General features: G+C 48.9%; 1 protein-coding gene across 2 annotated transcripts in view; it reads left to right on the top strand.

Moving 5' to 3' along the window:
* PREX1 (phosphatidylinositol-3,4,5-trisphosphate dependent Rac exchange factor 1) overlaps positions 1–18,242 on the top strand; it is a 204,426-nt gene that overhangs the window by 117,311 nt on the left and 68,873 nt on the right. For both annotated transcript variants that reach the window (XM_016938084.4, XM_016938085.4), the window contains exons 6-7: positions 3,368–3,529; positions 10,891–11,024. In XM_016938084.4, coding sequence (XP_016793573.2) covers positions 3,368–3,529; positions 10,891–11,024 — 296 coding nt within the window. The remainder of the gene's footprint in view (positions 1–3,367; positions 3,530–10,890; positions 11,025–18,242) is intronic.

Raw genomic sequence — 18,242 nt, 5'->3', positions numbered from 1 at the left:
GCCTTTATTCCAGGTGCCCTCATGCTCAGCTAAGAATCAGTTCTGTTGCTTTTAACAACGGGCCAGCAAACTTTTCCATTAAAGGATCAGATAGTAAATAGTTTAGGCCTTGGGGTCCATACAATCTGTCATTGTAGTGTAAAAGCAACCACTGACAATATATCAGTGAATGAGGATACTTGGTTCTGACAAAACTTTTTTTTACAAAAACGGGTGATGGGTTGGACTCAGTCCTTGGACTGTCATTTGACCCCTGCTTTGGATGAAAGGGATGATGGGTAGAACCTGCGGCGGGGGTCTCACTAACTGGCAGCCTCTGTCCCTGCCCACCGGGAGCTGACTGGCCACATTCACTCCCTGGCCTTGGCTGGCCTCACAAAGGTCCAGGTGCCAAAAACCACTTCAGGGAACCTGGGACTGGGGTAGCTTTGCTGAATCAAACGGAATTACTGAATATGGTCATAAGATCACGGTCTTATATTGTAACTTTGTGGACATGCCTACAAGCAGGCTGACGGCTTAGGGGAGTGTCTGCCGTCATCTGTGTACAACAGAGAGCCCAACATGGGGCCAGGTACACTGGAGCCTGGCTGAGTGGATACATGCATGCATGGAGTGAATGAGGCACAGAGCTTCTGTGCCACCCTCTGCTCTTGCCTGGACTTTGGCAGTAGCCATAACTGGTCTTCCCACTTTATATTCACTGTACATTCCATCCCATGCATCCTCCTGTCAGCAGCCAGGGAGGTCCTTTAAAGGGTGAGAGGATGGTGTCAGGCCTCTGCTCATACCCCCATCACCTCCCCATGGCTCTTGGGAGGAAACCCAAACACCCCACTGCGGCCTCATGTGATCTGGCCTTGGCATGCTTGTCTGAATCTGTGGTCCATCCCTCTCGCTCGCTTGCTCTGCTGCAGCTCCGCTGGCCTCCCTGCTGCTTCTCGCTGCCTTGGGGCCTTTGCATGTGCTCTTCTCCTTCCTGGAGTGCTGTTCCTGCAGACGCAGTGCGGCCCGTGGCCTCACCTCATTCAAGCTTCGCTCACAAGCCTGTCTTTCCAGAGAGACCTTCTCAGACCACGGCACTTCCCTCACTCATTGTCCCTTTAATTCTATAAATTATATATTTATTTGAGAGGAAAGTATTTGTGCTTAACTGTCTGAAAAGTTGTAAATAGCACGGGGATTTAGAGCACAAACTCTGGAGTCAGACTGGGTGGGCTCAGATGTGCTGTGTGACCTTGGACAAACGGTCTGACCTCTCTGTGCTTCAGGTCTTGCATCTGTCAATCGAGAAGAATAATGGTGCCTACCTGATAGAGAGTTGACGTGAGGATCAAATGAGCTTGACAGGAGCTTGAGGGCTTGCTGAGTATTAGCTGTTGTTACTGTTGGTAGTAGTAATAGTCATTACCTTGTTGACCGGTCCACTCGACCATGAGCTCCCAGAGGACCATCTTGTTCTTTGCCCAGCCTCCACAGCTCAGGCTCATACCAGTTGCTCAGCCAGTATTTGCTGAGTGAAGAATGAGTCGAAATACACTCCGCATTAGCAGAGCTGGCCCTGGGTGCCCTGCCTGCCTTTGTGTTGCTTCCTCCTGAAGCCTGCTGGGCTTGCTTCTCTTTTGATTGATCACCAGCATTTTCAGGATATGGTGCTGCTCTCTGGGCCTTTCTCAAACCCCCAGGGAAGTGCCTTTCCAGCCTCATTGCTGGGGCCTCCAGAGGAAGAGCAGGGCTCCATCTCCCTTCTTTTGCATCCTTTGGGCACATTGCCTGGGTGCGTGGCAAGAGCTCAGCAAAGTCCCAGGGGCCTGATGATGCAGACCAGCTGGGCCTTGGGAATCTTAGGACCTGGTCTTCAGAAAATAGGATGCTTGTTTTCGGGCAGGGCAGAAAATAAGTGAATGAAGAAGGGATGTGTTTGAAGTTGGTTTACTCCAGGGAGTGCTCAGAACAATACCCTTTTGTGGCAAATTGCTGCTCACAGTTACAGCTAGCGTGTTGTCATACGGCAAGGAGAATGCTAATGGCTCGCATATATTGAGTGCTTACCATATATGTACTTGGTGCTTTTCCTACAGTACCTCATTTATTGCTTACCACAACCATGAGCAGCACCAGACAGCCTGGGTTCAAATCCCAGTTCCTCCTTGTACTTCTTTGAGGCCTTAGGCTTTCTTGCTATGCCTCAGTCCGCTCATCTGTTAAATGGTCTAATAACAGAAGCTACCTTAAAAACGTGGAGCAAAGGCTCAGTAGACATTAATTGCTGTCATCGTCATCACCATCATCCTCATCATCACAGGTTTGCAGATGATGAAGCCGAGGCCCGGGATAGAGAGGGGACTGGCCCAAGGTCACCCAGACAGTGAGGGGCAGAGTCAGCCCTTGAACCTACATTTGTGCTCGTAACTACGATGCAAGAGTGTCACATCTGCGGGGATGTTATCTGGATCATCGAGGGAGCAGAGAGCTAGGGCATAGGGGAGAGACTGGAGCTGTTGGGCGTGTTTCTGGGTCAGATGATTAAAGAAAATTATCTCTGCCAGCACAGTTCGGGATGGAAGACTAACGGGGGCGGTTGGGTGATTTGGGTAATTTGGCCTGAAAAATCTTCCTTGATATCTCAAGTCCCAGCTGATCCCTTCCTCCTCAGTTCCTCTCCCGTCACATTTACTGGCTGGAATGTTCGATTAAGACTGGCCTGGCCTTTGCAATGTCCCAGCCTGCGTCTGAGTTGAGGGGTGAGCTGGCAGTGGGAAACGGTGGGGGCAGGGGGCTTCTCATGGATTAAGAGCCACTTCATTTGCTCAGTCCCATATCCTTGTGAAGGCGGGGTATTTTTTATGCCCATCTTATGATAAGAAAACCGGGCCTGGGGAGGAGCAGTGTTGGGGCCACCTCTGTGACCGCGGATCTCTCTGTTTTTCTCTCTCTCATTTATTCCACCCCAGACACACTGCCTCCTTTCTGTTCCTCATTACATACCAGACATGTGCCTGCCTCAGACCCTTTGCACCACGGTGCACCCTGCTCGGCAGGCTCTCTCCTCGGGTTTTTGCAGGGCTCTCTCTCTTGCTTTATCCAGGGTCTCTGCTCAAACATCACCTCCAGAGAGAGGCCTCCCCTGACCTCCTTGTGAAACAATGCTTCCCTCTCCCTCATTCTGATTAGTCTTTCTAGTGTTTACCACTGCTTGACATTGGATTCCATACCTGAGTTTTCTTTGCTTTGGCTCATCTCCTTTACTAGAATGTAATGTCCACCAGGCAAGGAGTTTTTGTCTGTTTTCTTGGGTTCAGCTCTGGCCTGGGTCTCCTCTGGACTGATGTCTTGCTTTCTTCTCCCCACCTCTATTCTACCCCAGGAGCTGGCCAAGAGGACTCCCGGCAAGCACCCAGACCACCCCGCTGTCCAGAGTGCCCTGCAGGCCATGAAGACCGTTTGCTCCAACATCAATGAGACCAAGCGGCAGATGGAGAAGCTGGAAGCCCTGGAGCAGCTGCAGTCCCACATCGAAGGCTGGGAGGTGTGTACAGGACAGGAGGGGGCTTCCTGGGCTGCAGGGGGCCAGGAGGTGCACAGGTGCAGTCATGAACTGAGGCCTGGGCACCTGTCAGTCTGCAATGTATTTTGTTTGGCCTACAGTGTTTGCAAAAGATTGCTTAATTATTTTTCAATTAAATCCAAATACAAATTCGCATTTCAAGTTTCTCTTAAAAACTTGGTGACACTGGGCCCCTATATCTCATGGAAATAGTCACTGGAGCCTCTAGTTTCCTTCAGTCCCCACCACCCCCTGTTATCTCCCCACCCCTTCTCTTTCATGCATTGCCTGGTATGTGGAGGCCTTTGAGCTGTTGATGCCAACGTCAAGGGTAGGGTTTTAGTGTCCACTCCAGGACAGAATTCTGGCTTTGACACTCCTTTGCTGGGTGACTTTAGGCAAATGTCATCACTTCTCTGAACTTCAGTATCCTCATCTGTACCTGGTACATAGTAGGTACTCAATAAATGGTAGCTATTAGTATTACTATCATGATTATTAAGGGATAGGGTTCTTGAGATCATTGGATTTAAGCCCCCTTGCCTTCCTTAGATTATTAGAGGTTTCCTGTGAATCCATAGAAGGAAATGGGAAAATATGAATAAATGAAAAAAATCCATATCAGAGTAAATACAGCTGGAACAGGAGATTAAGAGGGAAGATGAAAGTCTCTTGGGCAGAGATTGTTACGTGAATCATATGCCGTAGGCCCTTTGGATTTTCTGGCCTTTGGAGTCACTTGCCATATTTGAGATTTCTAGTTCTTTTCTCTGTGCTGGGGAATCCTAAATGTGAGGCTGTATTGCTGTGAGGTTACGGGTTTGGCTGCAGAGAGGAGAGGGGCTGCATTCAGGGAGGGGTGGATATTGTGGATTGGCCAATCCACTTGCCATGTCCCCTGCGCTGCTTCTGCTGGGCCTTCCTGCCCAGCCGAGGCTGGAGAGTGAAGAGCTCTATTTCCTGGCTTCAGTTTGGGATATGATTTGGGGTCTGGCCAAGATCAGATCCAGCTGCTTGGGATTTGGAAGGTGGAAGTGGGGTGGAGGCCACCCCTTGTGCTATTTTTGCAGCAAAGCACAGCCATGGTTGTGTTTGGCTTTCCGTGGTAACATTAGAAGAGGGCCTGGGCGCCAGCTTCCTGTGCGTCAGATGCATGGCCTAGGCTTTCCTTTTTTATCGTTGGTGGGGTAGCAGCCATGGGATGGCTTTGCAGTTAACAGTTGAGGCAACAACTACTGAATCCTTGATGCCACCTGGGGAGCCTTTTCCTGGAGCCTGAGCTTGGACAGGTGATGTTCTGATTCTCCTTTCCCACCTGGGGCAGGGGCAGTGGCTCCCCTGGTGGGTGAGTTCTGCATTGTGGCTGGTTTCCTGGGGCCCTCGGCCTGGATTCCTGGCTCCTCTAGCCCCTTCAGGGAATAAGTAAAGCCCCTCATTCCTTTTTGCTTAAAAGTACATGGCTTGGTTTCTGTTTCCTGCATCTGAAAGTTGCCTGATCCTCAGGTGCGTCAGTTAGGATGCATCCTCGAAGACTCTCATCTCAGCCTTGTGATGTCAGAGCTCTGATTTGGTCTCTGGTGAGCCTCTTCTTTCCCTCATGCTTCCATGAAGGCGGCAGCTCCAGGCACCGTGTGTTCAAAACCGGTGGAGACAGGGGCATGGCCAGGGTAGTTAGTAGGGAGATCTCTTCCCTGCTGGAGGAAAACCTTTTCTAGAAGCCCCATACAGGTGTCCCCTTTCATTGCATTGGCCAGAAATGGGTCACATGGCCACTTTGAACTTCAAGAGCAAATAGAGGTGACTAATTTAAACATCTGTCTATTTGGGTTTTCAGTTTCCTGGAAGCCAAGGTGAAAAGAGCAACATACATAAGTTACCTAATATTGTCAGAAAAGGAAGAAGCAGAGCAGTTCTTCTGGGAGACAGAGAGTTTCCTGGCACTCAGTTGGAAAAGAAATTTCTCACATGGGCCCCAGAGGAGAGGGTATTGAGCAAGCTCCTCAGCAGCTGCAGCAGAAGTGATTTCCAGATGCCTTTTTTCTGGTAAGGGCCTAGGCAAATGGAAACCAAGGGTCTCTAAAACCCTTTATGACCCTAAACATGTACAGTTTGAGAACTCAGTGGCCCTCAGTGGCCAGCGTTTCTGGATGCAATAGGAAATAAAGTGACTTAAAATAAGAATTGCTGGCAGTTATTTAGTACCTGTTACAAGCTTCCAACCCTACAAGGGAGGTGCTATTATCCCCATTTTACAGATGAGGCAGCTGAGGCACAGGGACTTGGTTTTGAGGCCCAGCCCTGTAACTTATAGACTGCCCTGTCTCGAGTAAGTTTGCCCTGCCTCGAGTAAGTTTGTCCTGCCTGGTGTGCCTTATTTTCTCCTATTTGTTTAATTTTAGTGATAATATCTCTGAAGTTATTTTTTTGGTTTCATTTGGAAGATAAAGTGAGGTGTGGAATATGAATGTCCTTTGAAAAACGTGAAATTGTTTTCCATGAAGTAGAAAGGTTTTTAAAATGCAGTTTGTTCCTCAAGGTGACTTGTGAAAGTAATACGTTCTAGCTAGAAAAAATGACGTCTAATAGTGGAGTTGCTTCCATGCTATCTGTTAGTAGTTACAGTCTCTGAGGACAGCATGCCTTAGGGGGTAGTTCATGTTAATGACGCGATTGCACATCTTTATTTGACATATTCTTTTGATCCTTTCCTATCTTTCTGTGTGACCTCTTGCTGATCTGATCAGATAGCTGTCATCTCTCTCTTGAAAGATGTCTGACAAGGGGCTTGTTTTTGGAGCAAGGGGAGTCTTGTTTTGGCCACTTTCTTGCTGTTTGCTTGAGGTTGCATCATTCATGAATTTGATCTCCCATATGTGTGTTTTTTACCCTCTGATCCTTTGTGAGCCACTGTTTGTCGTGAGACTGGTTTAGATAAAACCAGATAAGTGAATCCACGAATCCATTTTGCTGAGCACAAGGAAATGGCAGTGTGTCACAATACCTTGCAAGTGAGCGAACGAGACAACCCCCTCCGTGGGGAGAGATTCCTTTGCCTCAGTTTCCTCATCTGCGAAGTCAGGATCATGGGAGTACCCCCGTCATGGGTCACTTGAGGATGGGGGAGTTGATGCTTACAGAGTTCTTGGCAGTGCCTGGCTCAGAGAAAACGCCCAATACATGTCAGGAGGAGCCCTGGCAGCAAAGTGGGATCTCTGTATTTATTTATTTTTTTAGATGGAAAAAGTATCCAAGAGCTTTGACTGGAACTTGTGCCCAGTGTGGGCTGCGCCTCCTCAGAGGCACACTCCAGATGCAGCCGCATGGACTTCCGTGTGAAGCTCACAGTGATAAAAAAGGAAATGTGTACTCTTAAGAAGAAAGAAACAGGCCTGGCGCGGTGGCTCACACCTGTAATCCTAGCACTGTGGGAGGCCGAGGCAGGTGGATCACCTGAGGCCAGGAGTTTGAGACCAGCCTGGCCAACACGGTGAAACCCCTTCTCTATTAAACATACAAAAATTAGCCAGGTGTGGTGGAGCATGCCTGTAATCCCAGTTACTCGGGAGACTGCGGCAGGAGAATCGCTTGAACCTGGGAGGTGGTTGCAGTGAGCTGAGATCACACCACTGCACTCCAGCCTGGTCGACAGAGCTAGACTCCATCAAAAAAAAAAGAGAGGGAGGGAGGAAGGAAGGAAGGAAAGGAAGGAAGGAAGGAAAGGAAGAAAGGAAGGCACTCCGTTTTCTGGCTCTGGCTCTGGCTCTGGCTCTGGCAGCCCTGGTTTAAGAGATGATCAACTGCTCACTCGCCCTCACCCACAAGGGGAGAGAAGGAAACAGGAGTGAGGAAACAAAATCAGTACAAAAGCTCTCATATTTTTTTCCTACCCTCCCTGGAGTGCTTTGGGCTCCCAGTGGGACGTGGTCTCTCCCCTTGGAGACTCCTGCTCTAGACTATCGATTGCAAAGAAAAATCTTCAGGTTGTCTTCGAAGAGCGGCCTGAGTTAGAGGTGAGCAGGTAGGGGGAGTGGAGGCTGCTTGTCTGGGTTCAAGTTCCACCTCACTGCCTTACCACCTATGTGACCATGAACAAGTCACTTCACCACACTGTGCCTCGTTTTCCTCATCTGTAAAATGAGAATTGTCCTGAGGATTAGCTGAGTTTGTACAAGATATTTAGAACAGTGCGTGGCATGTGGCCGCCCCTACGCATGTATTGGCTTTGAGTGTATAAGGTTTTGTCATCTCCAGCGTGGCTGAGTGTGCATGTCTGGAAGGAAGGAGGTCTCTGGTCCTGACTGGTCCACATGTCTTGGTGCTCAGCCTCTTCCCTTTGCATCCAGCCCCTAGCACCACCCTTGACCTAGATTCAAGGATTTCAGGGAGATCAAGAGTGCGGCTGGGCTTCTCAGCAGGGCTGGGGTGGAGGGGGTATCCACCTGTAGTGTGCTCGGCATTTCAGCTGCAGTTTGCCAGGTGGTGCTTGGCCAAGGCTGGAGAGGCAGCTTCCCAGGCTGGCGGACCTCCTCTCCTAGGTCCCCCGAGATGGACTTGGCAGCAGGGTTCTAGGGCTGTGTGACCTTGGGGCTTGGCAGCTGGGCCAGGTACCAGATTCTTCTTCAACTTCCCCTTTGGAGCCTGGAAGAGCTGGTGGGTGGGCATAAGGGAGCCAAGGCAGAAGGAAGGGGAGGCATGTGGGCTCCAGGGACTGCTGAACCGGTGTCTGCCGTGTGCTGCGCATGGGCCATGATGAAGCCCCAGGGAGTTCGCGAGGATGCTGGGGGTCCCAGGGGCTCTTCCTCATGACAGCCCTGAGTCTTGGTGCGGCAGGCTGCTACCTCACTGGAAAGCTGAGATCTGCCTGTGGGCATGCAAGCATCCATGCCCACCTGGCCCCCAGCCAAGCCGAAGGCTGTGATGTGTGATAACGAATGCAGGCTCCTGTCCCGGCTGCACAGCTCTCGACCACAAGGAAGCTGCTTTCCCAGTCTCCAGAGGGGTCTCTGGCACTGTTGAGTGAATGGGTTTGTTGTACCCAACTGGACCACGGACACAGAGCAGACCAGCCCTAACAGCAGCGAGAGAGCCCCTTGTAGGCCGTTAGCAGACAGCCTGGCTTCTCAGCTGCCGGAACCAGTTCTCCTTACTGGGTCTCAGAAAGAATTCAGTCAGCAGGTCCCAGTGGGGTAGGAGCTCCATGTTGGTTCTGGGTGTTGACTGTTTGGGGAAGGAGATTTTGTGAATAATTCTCCCTCTCTCCTCCCCAAGTTCATTTCCAGGCAGGGACAACATCACTTCTTGTTTCTTTGTTCAGTGTAATCTGCTGGTCTGTCACGTGAAACTCCCTTAAAACACTGCTTTTGCATAATATTCCTTGGGCCTAAATGTCCGTGGCACCCTGTTGTCTGTACCTTATTGTATTAATTAAAGTCTGCGGTTGACTGCTGTAAGGAAGCGATGCAGCGGCCTCAGGGAGGTGGCTCATTAGCGTTGCAACGCTGTTCTCATTAGCAGTGCAGAGGCGGACAGTCGGACTGGGGTGGGCAGCTTTGCTCTGCCAGGACCCAGGTTCCCTCCAGCTCCTTGCCCCACCACCCGCTGCAGTGTATCCCACCATCCCAGCCTGTGGAAAGAGGAAAGGGAGGAAAGCCATTTTCTTTCAAGGATGTGCCCTGGCAGGGAGGCACATTGGTGATGACTTAGTCATGTGACCACACCTGGCACAAGGGGGACTGGGAGATGTAGTCTGTGGCTGGGCAGCCAAGTACCAGGGAAGACTCCATTCCCCAAAATCACAGAAGAGGGACGTGGATTGAGGGTCAGCGGAGGGGCTGCCTCATTTGGCATTCTGTGCCCACCAAGGTCTCTTTTCTTCTCTCTTTGGACTTTGGGATCTCTCTGCCCTTGCCTGGGTCCTCTTGGCTTCAGGGAGACCTGTGTGATCCCAGGCTCTAAGGACCCCTCCCAGCTAGGACCTTCCCATCCCTGCCCTCAGCCTCTTTATCTTTTTTTTTTTTTTAGACAGAGTCCTGCTCAGTTGCCCAGGCTGGAGTTCAGTGGCGTTATCTCAGCTCACTGCAACCTTTGCCTCCCGGGTTCAAGCGATTCTCTGCCTCAGCCTCCCGAGTAGCTGGGATTACAGGCACCTGCCATCATGCCTGGCTAATTTTTGTATTTTTGTAGAGATGGGGTTTCACCATGTTGGCCAGGCTGGTCTTGAACTCCTGACCTCAGGTAATCCTCCTGCCTCAGCCTCCCAAAGGATTACAGGCATGAACGACTGCGCCCGGCAAGCCTCTTTATCTTAATTTTTGTCTTCCAAGGTCTGCTCACTCCTCCCTGATGCCTTTCCCAGCCACGCTGCCCGGAACCTCACTGACATTCAGTGAACTTCATGCACGTCTTTGTCACCCCTTCCCCTGCTGCTCAACATAGGTGACCAGGTTTGGGATCGACATGTACATCTTTAGCTTAGCTAGATGGAATGCCCACAGGATCCTGCCCCCAGTGGTTTGCACATTGCATTTGTTGAGCACCTGCTGTGTGCCAGAGAGTGTTGTGGGTGCTGGGCATACGTAGGGCACATAGTTGATTCGGGCCCTGTCCTTACCAAAGGGGCATTTAGGTGGGGGAGATATAGTAACAAGTCAAGACATAAATAAGTAGTGGGGAAGGAATAGGTGAAAAAAAAACCCACAATAAAAACTGAACGAGGCCAGGCGTGGTGGCTCATGTCTGTAATCCCTACACTTTGGGAAGCCGAGGCGGTTGGATCACCTGAGGTCAGGAGTTCAAGACCAGCCTGACCAACGTGGTGAAACCCTGTCTCTTCTAAAAAAATACAAAATTAGCTGGGCATGGTGGCGCATGCCTGTAATCCCAGCTACTCGGGAGGCTGAGGCAGGAAGAATCCCTTGAACCCAAGCGGCGGAGGTTGCAGGGAGCCGAGATCGCGCCATTGCACTCCAGCCTGGGCAACAAGAGTGAAATTCCGTTTAAAAAAAAATAAACCCAAAAACCAAAAACTGAACCAAAATATACCCAGATGTTGACTAGGACCTACTATTACCTGTATGAGCTGGGTGAGTCACTCCTCCCTGAGCCCCAAGTTCCTCTCCTGTAAAAGGGACATGCGGTCACATCAGTGTGCCCTCCCCAGGATTTTCGTGCCATGCTCAGCAGATAGAAGCCACTAATCACGTTGTATTGATTTTCTGTCCATTGACAGACTTGCTGGTGGAGTTTTTGGCATGTGGCAGGAGGTGGTAGTAGGTTCTGTCTCTGGGAAAGGAAGGGGATGTTCCTGGGTTGGCTCATTCACTGTGTCCTCATTGCGCTTCCAGGGTTCCAACCTCACAGACATCTGCACTCAGCTCCTCCTGCAAGGGACTTTGTTAAAGATCTCTGCGGGTAACATCCAGGAAAGGGCCTTCTTCCTCTTCGACAACCTTCTCGTCTACTGCAAGCGGAAATCCAGGTGAGTGGCCAGGAGGCTGGGGTGGGGTCTGGCCTGCTGCCTTCTCCAGGTGATGCCTTGGGCTTGTCACTTCCCTCTCTGGGCCTCCCTTTCCTGTGAGTTGAGGGGTTTGTTCTACATCAGTGCTGTCTAGTAGGAATACAATGCAAGCCACGTGTTATGTTAAATGTTCTAGTAGCCACATTTAAAAAAGTAAAAAGAAACAGGTAAAATGAATTTAAATAATATATTTTAGTTAACCTAATAGATCCCCAAATATGAGAATATTTTATTCAATTATAATTATACATGTAATTATTATTTAAAAAAATTATTAAAGAGATATTTTGTGTTGTGGGTTTTTTTTTTAACACTAAGTTCTCAAAATCTGGTGTGTATGTTATACTCACAAAACACCTAAATTTGTCCTGGGCACGTTTGGAGTGCTCAGTAGCTACCTGTGGCTCGTGGCTACCATATTGGATAGCACAGGTCTAGATGACTGTGGAAACTGAGAGGTTCTTTGTGACACCCACATCCTGTAATTCTAAGCTCTAAAAGTTGAGGGTTCAAGAGGAGCGAAGCTCTTTCACTATTCAGTTTTCGGAGGGTCAGGATAGTTTCTTCACCTTCTTTGTGTCTTTCACTGGTGCTTCTTGCGCTCTGTAGAGTCTAGGAGTAAGTAGATGGTTGGCTGAGTAGGTAGATGGAGGCAGGTGCATGTGTGATGGGAAGTGTGGTGACGGGTTGTGTGGGCACACGGGATGAGGCGCAGATGGCTGGGGGTTTGGGAGGTGAATGGATGGTAGAAGGAGGCAGGGAGGGAAGGAAGGAATGTGGATGGATGTTGGAATTGACGTGTGTGTGAGTGAATGAGTGTTTGAATGCTTGGAGATTTAGGAGATGGCTGGATGGAGGAATAGATGGAAAGCTGGGGGCATGTGTGGATGTTCAGGCAGTTAGAGAAATGGATATGAAGACTGGCAGATATGTGTCTAGATGAATGGTAGATTGGGGCCTTCAGGTATGGTGTGTTGAGTGAATGGATAGATGGATGGAAGGCTGGGTGGTTATATAATTGGGAAGGTGGGTTGGTGACGGAGGTTTGGAGATTAGTAGATGGATGGCCAATTGGTTGGCATGTTGCTGGATGGGTAAGTGGTTGGTTGATAGTTGCCGAGGTGGTTGGGCTCTGGGAGGGAAAGTGGGACAGTTGGACTACTGAGTGAATGGATGGGTGAATGATTGGAGAGAGGGGAAATTAGGAGATGGATGCGGGGGTTGGATGACTGTAGTAGCTGGTGGGAACTGATGGTTGGATGCATGGGTGGATGGGTGGATTGGCACAGAGAGATTCCTGACCTTAAGTTTTCATGTTCAGCAGGTATAGGATGGTCTCAGCTGACCCCTGCAGCCTTTTCAAATTCTCTTTGCTGTTACTTTGTCTTAGGAACAAAATAGTGATGTTCCAGAGGCTTCTTAACTCCTCTGTCTAGCAAAGACTAGAGCTGAGGCCTGAGGTCCAGGCCTTAGGCCCTACTTTCAGCATTTTCCTGTAACTTGCTTTGTGTCCTAGGCCATGCCACTGACCGTCTCTGAGCCTCAGTTTCCTTGTCTGTCTGTGCTGGCCTCCTAAGGTGTGGTGAGAAACCTTACCACTGGATGAGTAATGGATGCTCCACGCCCATGTGTGGGCTTCCCACTGTCCTCCTCCTCTAGGGCCTCCCTGAGCCTTCGTTTTCTCTTCTGTAAAGTGAGGCGATCAGCCCCTCCTTGTAGTAGTGTTTGATTAAGAGCTAGGCCTGCCATTGGATCCCTGTTTAACCTCCTTTGTAGCTCTGTGACTTTGCCTCTCTGTGCCTCAGTTTCCTCATCCGTAAAACAGAGTGAATGATCGTATGTACCTCTTAGGACCACGGAAGATCAGATATGTGAGTGTGCCTGGGACATAGTGGGTGCACAGCACAGTAGCTGCCAGCACCATTGTTGTTAACTTGGCTCTGGTGTGGTCGCACAGGTACAGCACCTGGTGCACAGGAGGCTCTGAAACCACAGGCCCTTCCCCATTGCCCTTTCCCCCCTGTTCTGGGCTTGACCCTTCCTGTGAGGGCCTGGACCTCCTGCTTCCGCTATCTCCCAGTGGCTGGCTCAGCATGGCTCTTTCTCATTTGCTCCTTCATTCTCGCCCACTCCTTGAGGTCTGTCTGTCTCATGTCCTGCTGTCCCCTCATGAACGCCCCCTTCTTCTCTTTCCCTGCCTCCTTTCTGGTCTCTCTGGGGCTGTCCTCAGAGTCCTTCTTGGGTAGTTTCAGGGCTGCTGCCAATGTCCACCCTGAGCCCTGCCCCGCCGCTCTGCCCCAAGCAGTCTGGAGCAGGCACTTTTCCCAGAACACTGGGGTTTGGAAAACAGAACGTCCCTTTAGGCCTCTGTGACCTGCTCCCAACTTTTAGATGAGTTTACTCAACCTTTGGCTTCCGGGTGCAGGCTCTGCCTCCTCTGGGGCCGTCTCACCTGTGCAGGGACAGCAGCTGATTCTGATACCGGATTCCAAGTGGGCTCCCTGGGGCCTTCCTTGTGGGCACCCTGAGCTCTTTCAAGGCCATTCCCCACCTCACTTCCACAAGTGAGCTGGGCTGGCTGCAGGGAAAGGGCGCATGTGTCTCTTGAGAGAAGCTGGCAGGCGGCCAGCATTCCTGCCTCTGGATGGAGAGCCAGAGGGCTGAGCTCTGAGAGGCCCAGGAGATTGGGCAATGGTGGGTGGATCTCCCCGCCTGAGTCTGATGTGGGTGCAGGCAATGCCTGGAGTGACTTGGTGACTGCTGACTGTGTTTGTCCTTGCCTGGGTCATGCAGGGCACCACCCATCCAGGACATGGGTCAGGGGAGGTCTCTGACTCACAGTGCTTCTGGGCGAATTCAAAAGCAGAGGCTCCTTGGGTGTCAGAAGTGGAAAACGGGAGGGAGTGTTTTAAAAACCCACCTCCCATCCTCCAGAAGGGGAAACCAGGACCCAGAAGAACAAAGTCTCATGCATCTCAACTCCCTGCTTAGCATCTTAGAGGCAGCAGTAGTGTGTCGCCATTAAGAACACAGAGGGCCGGGCGCAGTAGCTCACGCCTGTAATCCCAGCACTTTGGGAGACCAAGGAGGGTGGATCACGAGGTCAGAAGATCGAGGCCATCCTGGCTAACACAGTGAAACCCCCCCATCTCTACTAAAAATATAAAAAAATTAGCCAGGTGTGGTGGCACACGCTTGTAATTCCAGCTACTCGGGAGGCTGAGGCAGGAGAATCACTTGAACCCAGGAGGCGGAGGTTGCAGTGAGCTGAGGTGGCACCACTGCACTCCAGCCTGGGGGACAGAGCGAGACTCTGTCTCAAAAAAAAAAAAAAGAAAAAAAGAACACAGAGGCTCTGCTTACTATCTGTGCGACCTTGAGCAAATTATGTCAGCTGTTTGCGCCTGTCTTTTCCTACCTGTTATATGGGGATAAAAGTAGTCCTCATTTCATGGGGTTGTTTTTATAGAGTAAAACATGTAAAGGTACACATGTAATGTGGTTAGAATAAGGCCTGGTGCGTGGTCAAGTGGAAGAAATACAAATATATATATCTTTATTCGGGTGTCTCACACGTAGCCCACACTTAAATTGTGTCTAAAGGGGCTCTTGTTTTTTGTCTTAACTTCTGCCCCTTGGATCTTCCTCATTACCAGTAAATGGTACCAAAATTTGTATTAAGTCAAGATTCTCCAGATAGACCCAATAGGGTGTGTGTGTGTGTGTGTGTGTGTGTGTGTGTGTGTGTGTGTGTGTAAAGAGATTTATAATAAGCAGTTTACTCGTGATTATGGAGGCTGACAAGTCCCAAGATCTGTCGTCTGCAAGCTGAAGACAAGCCAATAGTGTCGTTCTGATCCTAGGATTGGCAGGCTCAGGAAGAGCTGATATCTGCTTGAGTCTGGAGGCAGGAGAAGAAATTTGCCCAGGAGCCGAAGCCAGAATCTTCTTGATTTTGAGCTATCATTATCCCCATACCAACTACATCAGCAAGTCCTTTCCATCCTGTCATCAAACTTTGCCCAGAACCTCAGTGCAATTCCAATAAATACTCTAGGAGGGGGTTTGTGTACGTGTGTACGTGTGTATGTATGTATGTATGTATGTATGTATGTATGTGTGTGTGTAAATGATCAGCTGACTGTAAAATTTACAAGAAAATCCAGAGATAGAAATAGCTAAGACAATTATGAAGAAGGTCAAGCTAGGGGAGCGTTATTACTGGATTCCAAGTCCTGCTGTAAGGTCATAGTAATTAAGACAGTGTGGTATTGGTATGAAAACAGACACGTAGAGTAATGGAATCGAATAGTGAGTTTAGGAGTAGACCCACATGTAAGCAGTCATTTGAATTTCAACAAAAACACCAATGCAGTACAATAAATGGTGCTTGGTCAGTTTGATATCCAGTGGGGGAAAAAGTGATTCTTGACCCTTATCTCATACCAAACACAAAAATCAACTTCAGCTGGATTATAGATTTAAATGTAAACGGTAGAACAATAACACTTCTACAAGAAAGCATGGGAGAATATCTTCATGATCTAGGAGTAAGCAAATATCTTAAACAGGACAAAGAGTATAGTTATAAAGGAGAACTAAATTCATTAGACTCTACTATAATTAAGAATTTCATTAAAAAATACTGTAAGGAGAGTGAAAAGACAAGCCACAGACTGTGAAAAGGTCTTTACAGTTTGTATAATGGCCAGAGTATTCACATCCAGAATATATGAAGAGGCCCTTCTGTAGCCAGACTTGGCCCTGTGCCTATTTTTGTCAATAAAGTTTTATTGGAACACGGCTATGCCCATTTGTTTGTATACAGTCTTAGCTGCTTTGATGCCATAAGGGCAGAGTTGAATAGTTTGTAACAGAGACCGTATGGCCTACAAAACTGAAAATGTGTACTATTTGGCCCTTTTCAGAAAAAAAATTGCCAACCTCTGCTATAAGTAATTAAGAAAAAGACAGACAGTTCAACAAAAAATGACAAGGGACAGTCATTTCACAAAAGAAGGCACCAGATCGCCAATAAACATACAGTGGTTGAGGTTATTTACTCATCAGGGAACTACAAATTAAATATTAATGAGCTCCTACTGTATACATACCATAATGGCCAAAATGAGACATAAAATACCAGTTATAGAGGATGTGGGACAACTGGAATGTTCCTACACTGTTGGGCATGGGAAAATCAGTACAACTATTTTGGAAAACAGCTTGGCAGTGTCTCCTAAAGCTAATCATTCACATTCCTTATCACTCAGTAATTCAGCTCCTCAGGTATCTAACCCAAAGAAATGCACACACAAGTTGTCAGGCACGTGCAGGAATGTCACAGCAGCACCACACTGGAAAGAAGCCAGATGTCTGGCCATGTCACTATACCCAGCAGCACGGGTAACTCACAGCCATGAGGTTGGGTGAAGGAAGCTGGACACAAAAGTACACACTTGTGATTCCATTTGTGTAAAGTTCAAAAACAGGCAAAGCAAATCTATGGGGTTAGACTCAGGACAGTGGTTACCCTTGTCAGGGGAAGAGGGCAGTGATGGGAAAGGGGCATAAGGGGGTGCCTGTGGGGAGCTAAACATGTTGATACAGGTGTGTTCACTTGCAAAAGTTAATTGAGCCATATTAATGCTTCTTTGGGCATTTTTTTTCTGTGTGGATTTTATACTTTAACACAAAGTTTACAAAAATATGTATATGCACATATGTTATGTATATGTTTATATGTGTGTGTATACACACAAACACACACATACACACCCTCATCCTTTCTCATCTTGTTGATTGCAGTGGTCTCCTCTCTGGTTCTAGTCCCTTCTCCACCAGCAGACACAGGGAGTCTCTTGAAACCGAAGTCCATCCCATTCTGCCTGTGCTCCAACCCTCCGTGGCTCCCATCTCACACACAGCAGAAGCCCACATCTTCACCACTTACCACTTAATTTTCAGAGAGATAAGTCTCTTCCACGTTCCCGAATCCTCAGCTTATCTCCTATTTCATTTACCCACTTACAGTAACAAGTACACATCAGCCAAGTCGGTGTGGGAACAAACCCACTGGCTCTTGGTGAGCATACAGCCCACCTGCTGGAGCAGAGGCCTGTGCACACCACCAAGTGGCCTTTGAGCTCTGGGAATTCATTTTCTGCCGTATCTTCACCAGAGCATTTAGTACCTCTGACCTGATGTATGGTTTACCTTGCTTAGGGACTGTCTCTGTGCCCTGCCTCCAACCCCATATTAGAAGTTGAGTTCCCAGAGACGTTTTGTTCAGCAGTGCAACCCCAGTACCTAAAACAGTGCCTGGCACATAATAGGCGTTCTCCACATGCTTCTTGGATCCACAGATGAGTGACTTCCCGTGGCTCCTGACTTGGTATCCTCCTCATAGGAAGCTCTGGCCAGATGTTTGTTGAGTGACTGTTTTAGTCCCTTCAGGCTGCTATAACAAAATACCAGAAACTGGGGGTTTTAAACAACAGAAATTTGGGCTGGGCATAGTGGCTCATACCTGTAATCCCAAGACTTTGGGAGGCCGAGGGGGGGGGTGGATAACTTGAGGTCAGGAGTTCGAGACCAGCCTGGCCAACATGGTGAAACCCTGTCTCTACTAAAAATACAAAAATTACCCGGCCATGGTGGCACATGCGTGTAGTCCCAGCTACTTGAGAGGCTGAGGCAGGAGAATCGCTTGAACCTGGGAGGCGGAGGTTGCAGTGGGATGAGATTGTGCCACTGTACTCCAGCCTGGGTGACAGAATGAGACTCTATCTCAAAAAAATAAATAAATAAAATAAGGCCGGCACGGTGGCTCACACCTGTAATCTCAGCACTTTGGGAGGCCAAGGCAGGCAGATCATGAGGTCAGGAGATTGAGACCATCCCGGCTAACACAGTGAAACCCTGTCTCTACTAAAAATATAAAAAAATTAGCTGGGCATGGTGAGACATGCCTGTAGTCCCAGCTACTCGGGAGGCTGAGGCAGGAGAATCGCTCGTAACCCAGCAGACGGAAGTTGCAGTGAGCTGAGATCATGCCACTGCACTCCAGCCTGGGCGACAGAGCGAGACTCCATCTCAAAAAAATAAAATAAATTAATAAAATAAAATAAGTAAACAACAGAAATGTATTTTGTACAGTTCTGGAGGCTGTGGACTCCA

The sequence above is a fragment of the Pan troglodytes genome, chromosome 21 (genome assembly GCF_028858775.2).
Source record: "Pan troglodytes isolate AG18354 chromosome 21, NHGRI_mPanTro3-v2.0_pri, whole genome shotgun sequence".
Classification (NCBI taxonomy): Eukaryota; Metazoa; Chordata; class Mammalia; order Primates; family Hominidae; genus Pan; species Pan troglodytes.
This window is presented reverse-complemented; position numbering and strand designations above follow the sequence as displayed.